Source organism: Symphodus melops (genome assembly GCF_947650265.1).
Source record: "Symphodus melops genome assembly, chromosome: 5".
NCBI classification, from domain to species: Eukaryota; Metazoa; Chordata; class Actinopteri; order Labriformes; family Labridae; genus Symphodus; species Symphodus melops.
The window spans coordinates 27,692,510-27,704,920 of NC_136695.1; the positions used below are offsets into that span (position 1 = coordinate 27,692,510).

The 12,411-nt window shown below is 41.5% G+C and overlaps 1 protein-coding gene across 11 annotated transcripts in view; it reads right to left on the reverse strand.

Annotated features, from left to right (window-relative positions):
* syngap1b (synaptic Ras GTPase activating protein 1b) overlaps window positions 1-12,411 on the reverse strand; it is a 159,658-nt gene that overhangs the window by 93,414 nt on the left and 53,833 nt on the right. For all 11 annotated transcript variants that reach the window (XM_079342909.1, XM_079342908.1, XM_079342911.1 and 8 more), the window contains exon 3: window positions 7,743-7,848. In XM_079342909.1, the coding sequence (XP_079199035.1) occupies window positions 7,743-7,848 (106 nt within the window). The remainder of the gene's footprint in view (window positions 1-7,742; window positions 7,849-12,411) is intronic.

Here is a 12,411-nt window from a genome sequence, read left to right on the forward strand (position 1 = left end):
ACGACTGAATTCTAAAACCACAGACGGGCCACTCGGGCATCAGAAACGACTCATTATAAAACAGCACACATAAAGTATGGCTTTTATAGTTTCAGTAAGAATTGCAGTGCCGTGACCAAATGTGTTCTTGGTCTTGAGGTCGATATCTTTCTTCCATCGTAACGTCCAAAGAATTTAAAAAATATATATTGCAAGACGGAGTTTCAGTCTGAGGTTAATGCTACAGTACATGGAACTGCTGGATTACATTACTGTGACAACGTCTGCCTTAAAGATGTATCAGACAACTGTAGCTGATCCAGCTTGAGTTCTCATTGAGACCAAGAAAGTGGAGGAAAGATTAAACGTCTTCAAGATCATCAACCAGTCGAGCTTTGATGACTGAGAACCTACACCGAAGGATGGAATCAGCCAATTCAGTACCTGAAGACAAACAATGTGTTTCCTTTAAAGTTGAAAAGGAAAGTTTGCTTTTCGACAATGACTAGAATAATGCGGATGAATCTGCCTCTTCCTTTGTTTGCGAGATGACAGATCGGAATGAGTCATGAAGCTCGTCAACGCTAACAACAGCAGAAAGTCTAACACCTTTTCTCAATGTGATTTCTGTCTTGTATTTATTGTCTCTGTGTTTTTATCCTCTTCATTTTAAGGGAGGGAGTATGTAGCCCGAGGGAGTTGTTGAGTGGGAGAGTGGAGTGGGATGGTGTCAGGTCTGCGGTGGGGGGGGTACAGGCAGAATAGGAAATGCAAGATGAGGAGAATAGCAGCAGAGGGTTAGGAGGAGGTCCAGGATTTACACATACTGATGCTGATGCTGCATTATTTATATTCAAATCGGGAAAAGAAAACAAGGGGAATATAAAAGTTGCAGCGTGTCAAAAAAAAAAACAACCTCCGTTCTCAAACACACTCCTAAAGTGCTTCGTGGAGGTCACACGTTGTAAAGGGCGGACAGACGATTGTTCAGCCGAGCTCGCTTCATCACAATGGTCTGTTAAACTGAGACGGCTCAAAGAATAAGACAGACCTACAAAGACGAACGGAGGAGAAGTCACCGTCTCTTTGAAAATACTTTTGCTGAAAAACTATTCAACCCAACTTAACGACCAATCGGCTTTGTAGTGCTGCACCCCCCCCCCCCACCCCCACGGCTAAGTCAATCAGATAATAAGGTTTCTCTCAATAACACAGCAGACGAGATGAAGTCAATTTGCAACATGAACACAAAGCATTAGAGGCCAAATTCATTAATGAGGATTATCTCGTCCCATTTTTGGAGAGGTTAATGAGGGAGAGAGGGGGTTGTTGTTTTTTTCGTTTTTTCCTAATGTGCATCTAACTGCAACATATATTAAAGTGTAGAGGACTGTTCATCTCATAATGTATACGGAAATTAGCTGAAAAGTGTCTATAACACATCCAACCAATCTAAAGTAAACTGTACTGTAGGTCATTTATCTTTTACGATGACCGGTGCAGCGTCTGTTTAAATAAAGGCGACCTGTTTCAAAACCACATATTTGGCATAAGGCTGCTTTATCAAGAGCTATTCATCCACACAGCTCCACTCCTTGATTCCACCAGGTGCCTTCTCGTTCTGTGACAGGTTTTAACTTCACCCAATGCGTGTGCTTCCACTGACTGCGTCGCAGCTACGGCCGTCTGGAGCGCAATCATTTCCCCAAAGAGCAGATCGAGCAAGACAGGAAGTCAAACGCCGAAAACAACATGAAAACATCTGGATTTATTTTCAGTTTTGACGGTTCAGTAATGAACTTCTGCGTGTTTGTTGATGTGTTTGTCAGACTTTTGATACAGTTTCTTTACCATATAAATCATATTTGCCGCTGTTGCGAGTGCAGTCTATAATTACCGCCGAAGCTCCCGTGTCTCAGCACTCCAGCTGTGCTGCTCCTATTCTTGACACCGCACTTACTTTCATTCATCACAGAACTCCTCTGAAAGTCGCCAGATATGTTTAGGTAAAGCTGCACGTTTTCCTGCAAGGCCCCTAAAAGTCCTGCAAGATGTCAGGCACATGGTCTCAGGAAGATTGACTGTGAGTGAGTTTGATGATGTTTACGTCTTGTGACTTTTTGTGAGGTTTGATCTTCACACACGTAACGAGGTAGCCTCAAACTCTTTTCTTTTCTCATCCACTCTGTTTAAAATGTGTCCAATAACACTAAGCAGAGATTTCTTAAAAAAAACCATACACAGAGACACCCAACCATCTGACAGGAAACTCTCCCGCTGTGTGTGTGGGTGTGGGTGTGTGTGTGTGTGTGTGTGTGTCTGTTTAAAAGTATCAAATCACAGTAATTTAAATCCATGAATCATAAAGTTTGAAGCAAACAGAGAGCTTCTACTGAGCTTGAACCATAGATGTTTAAAAACCCTTCATTGGTTGATTCAGCTGTCAGTCAAACATTGTCTGTACTTCCATTGGCTGGTAGTTCTGCCTTTGTCTGTATTCTTATTTGTTTGTCCTCATTCTTTTTTAAAAGAGTGAGAGTCATTCAAATCCGCCCATCACCCAACAGTGACGAGACAGTGTGTAAGTTGAATTAGATGAAGAGCTGATTATCTCTTTGCTTTGACTTTTTGTAACTTCATCTCTACTCCACACTTCGGCAGTAAAACTACAATTGTTAAGATGCCTTGTCGATTGGTTTTTGGTTAAAGACAAAACAAGATGAGAGGTCGAGACTGACCTGTTAACAAATTCAGTGACTGTAAAACAGTTGCATTTGCTACATTTGAGAGGTGGAGGTTTTAAAGGTTTCCTCCTCATTCCTACTCTGAACAGCTTAACATTCGACATTGCACTTAAATCATCAGAAATACGCCCACTGTGGAAGAAGTCAAACATATGAATGGGTCTAAAGAAATCTGAAGGACAGACAGAAACAAAGACTTATGAATCAGACATCTATTGTTGGACTCTGAAGTTTGTCTGCAGGATACAAGAACGCTTCATCTAACTAATAAAAAGAGACTGATAGATGGGATTGGCCTCCAAAACGGTAATCAGCCTTCTATGAACGTATTGTAACGTTTCATTTTCACGAGTTCTAAGTCGTGTTGTAGTGCTTGAGATCAGTCTGGGTGTCAAGACTGGTCTGGAGACCACTTTTTGGAGGTCTCGTCTTGGATTCAAAAGTCTCATTCTCAGACGCCGCAGAATCAAGACTGGTGAAGACCACCACTGATTGGCTATTTCTTCAAGTCATTTCTGTGATCACTTCTTTCTGAAAGAACATTGAACTTGTTCACATAATTAGTTCGATTCCCTTCTCCAGTTTCGTCTGCAACCTTCCCGATGTTACAGTCTGAATGAGTGACGTGCTTCCTGCACACAGGACGAGGATTGTTCCTTGATATTTATGAGCTTGTTGCGGTCTCACCCCGCCTTGGTCTTCGTCTTGTCTCGGCGTCAATCCCTAAATGTCTCTGAGCACTCTGGTCTCGGTTACTGTGGTCTTCATTACAACACAAGTACAATAATGTTGTAAGTTTTTATGCAGTCCTTTTCAAAAGGGAACAATGTGCTGGGAGCAAACATTAAATAAACATACAGAAAAGAACACTTTTTGTTGAGTGAAGGAAAGCCATTTGCCCCTGACAGAATCATAAAATGTTAATTAAGCCGCATATTTGCATAAAATGCTTATGCTGCACTGTAATTATCGAGCTAAATTAATGTCTTCATTATACGTTAATTACCCCCTCAACTTTAAAATGATTTCTGCAACATTAAAGGTACGCAGAAGTGGACTAAAAGGGAGAACGGATGTGTGTGCAAGGCTTGATGTGTTTTGACAGCGTAAGAGGCGTGAAAAAAAAAAAACCAAGTGAGGCATTATGTGTTTGATTAATCGCAGATCGACTGCCGACTGTATCTTCCATCTGATTGTGTCACTACATCAGGTATCCATCTGGGGTTTTTGTAAGATGTCGACATTCATCAGTATCTTGTGAAAAATGCAGCCTTTACACCCTGTTTATGAAAAGTGAATCAAGCTTGATGTATTAATGTTGTCATAAACACATGGATGGGCGTTTGGCAGCCATAGTTTCTGCAGCTTAATCTCCCCCTGGCACATGGGAATACGCAGAACTGTCACAATTTTATGCAATTGACGATAGCGAGGTTGTCTTTAAATTTTTTTGAAAAGATGCGATTCATTCACAAGAGAGGATCCAGGATCCTACGCGTCTCCAAAACAAGCCTGTGTAGGCCAAATGAAGACGCAAATGAACACCCTAAAAGCTTACTGAATCCAATAATTAAATAAAGAGAGACACATAAATGAGCCCGGGACTCGAGTTCACTCTGTCTCTGCCAAGTCACTTTACTTGTGGGCAGAGCATGCCTCTAATGCTGAGTGTGAGCACCCACACTGACTTGCTTCTAAGGTTTATTTGAAAATAAAATCCTCCAAAATGAAATGCATTGAATGTTATTATTTATGAAAGGTTGAACAAGATCATTGAATATCTCGTACTACTGCGAAGGCCTTTTACTGATTTTTTTGTACTGTTTTTCCCCAGTGAAGAAAAAGTGTCTGAAACAGCCTTCCAGTGTTTCTACTTATAAATGTCTTATTCGAAAGGCACTCAACAAAAGATGTGTGCAGACACCAAGAAATGGAGCAGAAGCTTGGTATGGTTGTGTACTTCTTTCTCAACCCTTTAAACAGTACTTTAAAAGAAAAAGAAAACGTACCTTTATCAAAAAGACAATCTTGGAGAAGGCGAACAGATAATGTCATGGACGCACATCCTCCATTTCCATTTCCATTTCCATTTCCCTCAGAAGTTGGGAATGAAGTCACACCCGAGTTGACGGCGTTCTGGTATCAAGTTGGCAACAAGTCGGACAACAACATGGACGCCCCCTGGAGTACCTTTGCTAAGTCAGTAGTACTTTTTCTTTGTTAGCTAATATGACGCACATAACATACTACGTGACAGTTTGAGCATGAAGGTAACATGAAATCATGTCCACAGATAGAACTTGGACAATACAATGATTGTGATTTATTTACACATAAACAAGCCTAAGTTGCTCATAAACATTATAATGTATAGCTTAAACTTTACCGTTGATGCACACAGCCATCATTGTTGGATTCGGATTACTAAGATTTCTCAGTTGGAGTCCCGACTTTTGTGGGAGTTCCTGATGAGATGTGCGACTTGCAACTCAACTGACTTCCAAGACGAAATGGAACGCACCATCCGCACGATGTTTGAGAGCAGGCTTTCTGGTTAAGCTTCACACTGGGCTGAGCCTTTGAGTTACAGTTAGTAAGTGTTAGACTAAATAAATTGTTGTGCACTTTGGAAAATACATAGATTTACTTTGTGTCTGTGAGGTCATTATAAAACTCAACGCTCCAGGTTAGCATCGCATAGCAATGCAAAGAATGAGGTTGTCGATTTTATTACCGCATTTAAAAAGAGGAGGTCTAAAGCTCTTGGTTTTTGTTAGGACTCAGTAACTAGTATCAACATAAATCATGTTGATTACTTTTAACAGAGCCAGGCTACTAGTTTCTAGCCTTTGTACGAAGCTAAGCTACCAACTTGCTCATCCAATACATACCAATAAAGCATTTTTCACTATTCCAAGTGATCAATTAATCTCCAAACTGTAAAAAGTATCCACCAGTAAGACTTGACCTCAATGGCCTGTGTTTACTTACAGTGATTCTGTTTTCTTTCTAAGAGTGCAGAAACATCCCTGAGCAGTCGACCTCTCAGTCGAAGACAGTTGACCAGAGCTCAACAGCTTAACTTAAAGTTTCCAGGTCTACAGTAGAGCTGCTGCTACTACTTTACAATTTGTTCCCATTTTCTTGACAGCCTTCCCTGAATAGAAGCAAATATTAAGCATGCAGAGCAATTTCAGTCAAACAGACGTAACAGTGACTACCAGGAAGTGATGGCTCATGTATCAAATCTGCCACCGAGCTCACAACTTTTAGGTCAGAGTTAAAAACCCATTTATTCAGGCTCGCATTTCAAACATAGCCACTAATTGGACTGTTGCACTTTTATTTTCATTTTACCGTTTTAATTATGTTTTAGTAGTATTTCTTTTAATCTTGTTTTTACTCTTGAATGCACTTTGTGCATCTTTCTGTGGTGCAGCTGTGTCTGCTGCTCTTTCACGTCACCATTGTGTTTTAATCATGTTTTAGTAGTATTGCTTTTGTTCTTGTTTTTACCCTGGAAAGCACCTTGTGCACCAGTTGGTACTGGAAGGTGCTATAAAAATAAAATATGATTGATTGATTGATTGATTGATGGTGCCAAGAGACAAATTTCTTCACCTAACAGCCGTCAGCGGCGGTGAGAAGCGCTCTGAAATTGAGGTTGTGCACGCTAGCAGCATTAAAATTGTCTCAGGCCTTAAATGTTTAAGATAAGTCCAAACATCTCATCGTTCCAGTTCAGAATAAATAGATGACGTAATGTTTTTTGATACAATGAATCATTAAGCAATCTTGGCATACACTAATCTCTTATTCACAGTGAATTAGCATCCTCATTAAACCTTCATCGAAGAAGTGTTGGATGTCATGGATTCATTAAACAGGTCATGTGTCTCCCTGTAGACTCCATCTCTAACTGTGAACTTATGACAACCTCTATTTGCTTCTTTTTTTTTTTTGATCTGATAATTATTAATTGCTCAGCCCATTCTTTACTTTTTGGCCGTCGTCACCATTAATGGTGTCAGTGAATTTTAGCTCGTAGCGGCATGCTAACTTATGTGAATGTTTTCAGAATGGGCGATGTGTAGTGGCATTGCTTTGTCAGGAGATGTCAAAACTTGGCGGGGCCACCGTCAACTGATGTGTCAGTCCTTTGACCGCTTTGTGGCCAGAAAGCCCCTCATAAGGAAACTGAGGGACACATTTATCCAGATGAATCAGCACAACTGTTGAGGTGGCAGCGATGGCAGATTCATAGACAGGAGAAGTGGCGAGGGAGCCCCTTAAAATAGCTGAGTGAGACGAAGAGGAGCAGGGTGACAGAAGAGGAAGAAACTGAGCGGAACATTTGTAGAGAGCCCCAGAGAGACTGAGTCGGGCAAAACAAACAGAGGAAGAAAGCAGTGTGATGGTCAGCTTCACAGTCAGAGGAGAGTTTGAGAGGAAAGCGAAGCAATGTAAACGCAGAGAGGAGAGCGACTAAAACAAGACTACTGTGCAGACAGAACCTCAAAACTATGTATGATTATTGGGTATCAATGAATAAATATCATTTCAAAGCACTCTAGAAGATAAATGGTGCACAAAAGACTAGCTCGATGAAGTCTGTAAGAAATCTAACAGCTGCCAAAAGCTGTGATCAGATGGAATGCTTTTATCTTTGCTCAGATGCAGACTGCTGCTGGGAGCTTTGTTTGTAACAGAGAGAGTAATAGCTCAAAAGATGCAAAGAGCTTTACCTCACTGTCGCTGCTATGCAACTATCCCATTAATTCAGAAAGTAAACCTAAAGTAATGCAGACAATCGTGCTTTAATCCAAAAATCAGGAGGAGAAGTTGAGTAAAAGTGAGACCCATCATGAAACAAGGAAGCTGCGTCCTTGGGTTTGATACTGTTTGATTTCTTCTTTCAAAAGCAAGACAAAGAACATAAAAGTTTGTTGGATCCCAACTACGACCTCAGTTAGGATATTTCAAAGTTCTTAGTCAACTCTTAAATGTGTTTCTACTCACCCATCTCGGGATGGTGCCGTCCCTCAACAGGAACGCTGACTGTCCGCCGCAGCAGCTTGTTCCTTTGGGACTCTGAGCGCCTCTCGCGCATCAGCAAAGGATGTACCTGCACAGAAAGAGAGAGAGAGAGAGAGCACAAGGTCAGTACATGAAAACACCCCGCTGAAGTACTGCATCCTGTTCTGTACAGAAAATGAAAACCCAAGAGGTTCACACTCTTCTCCTTGTTTTTGATTCAACTGCAGAACCACTGTGTTCCCATTATGCTTTAATACAAACTGTTCGACTAGCAGTTGTAGAGAGACGCTGTGGCAAAATGTATTTTAGCCTCTATTTGCCAGGAGGACCTTTCTTCAGATTAAAGTTGACCTATTATGTTGAACCCCATTTAAAACTCATGTAGTGTTACAACGCGTGGGTTAAGTTTTTGGATCATGAGGTAAACAAATGTTTGAGCAATCCCAGGTTAAGTCTGCAGAGGGCGCTAAAGAGCCTGATCTGCAAAGCATGTAAAAGTTTCCCGATATACTTTTATAAACATATATGTCTATGTAGAGCATTTAAAAGTCTCAAGCCTGGCAGCCCACGGCGTGTCCTTACATGTTGCCAAGTCTCCTGAGCTTGAAGTTCAGGTACCAGAGTAAGGAGATGACAGAGCCTTGACCAGCCTTTCCTCGACGCTGTTTAACCAAAAGGCCGACTAAGGACATGAGTTAAACAGACAGCAGAAGCTATAGACTCTCTGTGCAGCATATTGGATCCACGATTTAACGTTCGCATACCAAATAAATAATAATTAAATCCATTTTAACTCTCGCCAAACTGTTGAAACAAGCTGTTCAGAGAAGCTGTACGATTGGACTGTGGTGTTCACAGACGGACATAAACCTCATGATCTGGAACTTAGCCCAGGTTTAGGAAAGACGTCCAACATCTGAACAATATGTATGTATGTTTTAAAATGCAGATCGTGGGCGCCAAGAGGATGTTGTGCGCCCATTGTACAGAGGCTATAGTCCTTGTTGCAGTGACTGTAGGTTCAAATCCGACCTCAGTCCTTTGCTGCACGCCATCCCCCACTCTCTACTCCCACATATCCTGTTTCTCTGTTCTCTCAAGCTGTCTTATCCAATGAAGGCAAAAATGGCCCAATGAGATCTTTAAAAGAAGGCAGATCAGTATAAATAGGTATCCTGTAATTTGTGGGTAAGATACAATGCTTACATCATATTGAATTAAAGTTAAATAAATATTTTAAGACGTCTATCCTCAGCAGTGGTTCATTGTATCCTACATTACATCTGATCTGGAGAAGCAGAAAATAAAAAAAATCTATACAGTAAAAAATAAACCACATTCCACAGCTCTGCCACATTTGGCCCCACAATCCCTGAATTCATAAAAGTGAGACTTGAGGGAGAATAAATGGGAGAATGTGCCACACTAATCAGCAACACTCTGAAAATACTGTAAAGTACAGGACCATAAATCTCCACTGAACACCAGACATGGTCCTTTGTCAGCGACTAGGCCCCAGAACAGCAACAAAATCTCACAGAAATATAAAGTGACTCAGAAATGTAAGATGAGTTTTCTTTCAAAATAGCACACTGTGATGAAAGCTGTTGTATAACACTGCGTTTTAGATTTTAGACTAAATTAACAGAGTAGGCGAGTGTTCGAGGATTTGTGACCATTTTGATTTTTTGGCAGCCATTTTCTTGTCCATCTAAATGTTGCTCTCAGCCTGTTTGATGCGTAAATAGCAAACAATTAGTTCATACAGCTCAAGGAAAATGCACTCCTTGGCCATTTTATAAGTTACACTGACGCAATCCAGTACACGCCCTCTACCACATATTGTACCAAGCAAATGAAACACGGTTTTAAAACCCTCCACCATCACGCACCTCGATACACATGTTAAAGTCAACCCATTAGGTGTTTCACTAGCAGGCTTCTTCATTTGTAGGAAGTGTTACTGCTGTATCATAAGCGCCACGATGGAGCCTGCACCTTGATATGGTCTTGTGTTGTAGAAGTTGTTAAACTGCAACTCCAATCTTGGACGCTCTGATTGAGGAAGGACTATCCTGGTATTGTATGATCCCTTAGTTAAGAAGTGTAAAATAAAGTTGCCGTATGGAAATCCCCCCAATCTGTTATCTGTCCACTCTCGGAGCTAGCCAACTACCTGTCTTCTGCTAACTGCTACATGCTGCTAGCCTTGCTAGCTGCATCACACATGCAACAACAGGATGTTGAACTCCACGTTTTAGAGCAAGGTTTTTTTTTAAACAGGGTGATTGTTCATTCTGGGTTGAGGACTTGTTCTAGAAACAGGGTCAGCATTAGCGCATAGATTGTGAGAAACACTGACTGGTGCAGTGTCAGCAGAAATGCAGACTCACAGCAACTGGTGCAGTGTCAGCAGAAATGCCGACTCACAGCAACGCCTCGGAGTGAAGAGCGAGCTGAGTCGAAGGACAAAAGCTTTTGATCTACTAGTTCATCTACTTTAAGACATTACATCTCTTCATTAGCCTTTGGGAAGTGAGCGAAAGGATTAGATTTGCAGATACCGACAGCCAAAATTAGCTTCTTCTGCAGGGTGGCAGAGGTCAGCTTCAGATGGAGTATTGAGTTCAGAAGCATGCTGATATGGTGCGGGATCTGATTTGGTTCCATCCTTTTAGAGTTTCCTACAACTATCAGAAGACCTTCACTTAGGATAGACGATGGTAGCAAAAATGGATAGAATGAATGGATGGATACATGGAGCTAACGTCTCTGCACACTGGAATCTTAATAATAAACAAATGGTTTAATCGATGCATCTGACATTGTCGATAAAAACAAGTACAGGTTCTCTAGCTAACTTCTTTGGTTGATTGGCCTCTTTGTATCTGCCCTGTGATTGACTGGCGACCTGTCCTGGGAGTACCCTGTGTCTCTCCCAGTGTCTGCTGGGATTGGAGTCCTGTAACCCACTCAGGACAAGCTGTTCAGCTAATGGGTGGACGTGAATAAGTGGCCGCAGAGTGTTTACGTGACGGATGTGTTCTTCGGCTTGTTGTGGTGTTCATCTGCACCCAAGTGGCCAAAAATCCATTTATGCAGCTTTAGCAAATGCTGACTAATGGATTCAGGGCGACCAAAATGGATACAGGTGCGGTCCTTTGAAAGGGAACTGAAATCGCCTCGTCCTCTGTGTATCCTTACTGATAAAAAGTCACAGAGTCTGTCGGACTGATGCAGCCTTCTTTGTGCTCTGATACAACACTGCTGTGCCTTTGAGTGTGTCCTATTGAGAGTGGCGTCTAACACAACATCGGGACATAAAAGAGCCGGTGTGAACACAGAGAGACGGTGTCAGGAGGTGGGACTAACTGCAGAGCAGCGCAGGATCGTGCAGCCTGGGGGGCTTTGGGACAACGCCAACAACAGTGAAGGACATCGGCCGGTCACACTGAGCCATATGTCCCACAAGACAACGGAGTGCCACTCACTCGATAGGAGCGCCTTATAAGGAGAAAAATAATAGAGTGTGTATGAGGTTTTTTTTTTTTTTTAGTGTGTGTTTGTGTGAATCCTGAATTTCATACGTGCAGATGTGTGTCCATAAAAGCGAGGGCACATGAAAATTTAATGCAGGCCCTTCTCGTGTTCAAGCAACTTCTATTCTCCTCTTACAGCTACAGCTACAGCTCCAACACACACACACACACACACTAATGCACATCTTTAAAACAATGATCTAGTTAGAAGCAGCCTTGCAGAAGATGCTTCACATCGTGCATGCATCTTGTTTTTATGAGTCTCTATATCCAGCTTAATCAGGGACAAGCGTCGTAAATCAACCGCCTATATGATTACTCTCTAATTTACCGCTCGTGCAACCAAAGAAAAAAAACTGCATTGTAATGCGGTGCTATCTTGGTACCAGTATATTGCTTGTGATGAAATTACAGTACAACCTCTGTGATGAAAAATATATTAAGCTGCACCCATTCTCCTTCTTTTCAGTCGGGTGAAAGTATGCAAACAGTGTGTATGACTTTCTCTTTTGTTGGGACAATTACATAATAGCAGGTTGAGCCATCTATCAGACGTTTTTCTGTCTTTCTCTCCTTTAATGCAGACCTGAAGTAAGATCCACTTCTGGATGGATGGCCTTGAAGTTGAACTATTCTTGTGTAGAAATGTTCCCAGTATATAATTTTGAGTCATATTCAGGTCACCATATACAGTACATTGGGCTCAAACTTTTATTCATGATGGGACTCATGGTGTGTTACTGCTTACACAGCATCCCGCCAACAATAACGTTGGCAGGCTGAGAGCAGCAACAAAGTGCAAAAAGTTTAAGGTAAAACTCAGTTATAAAGTCTAAACTGGATATAATGTTGACATAGTCTCTGTGATGATGCCACCTTTTGGTTTCTGAAGGGAATTTGGAAAAGCTATCTCAGCCTAACTTTCAACAAATCTATGTAACACTTTTACTGCTGAATGAGACATGAGACGACGTAGTTTCTACACAATGCAAGCGATGAGCTGACCTCTGCTTCTTTGAGCATGTAAGTGAGGGGGCGTCTGAGGGAATGCTACTTTCAAAGTCAAGCTAATTTTGTTGTATATTTAATGTATTTTTCGACCAAATGGTTTT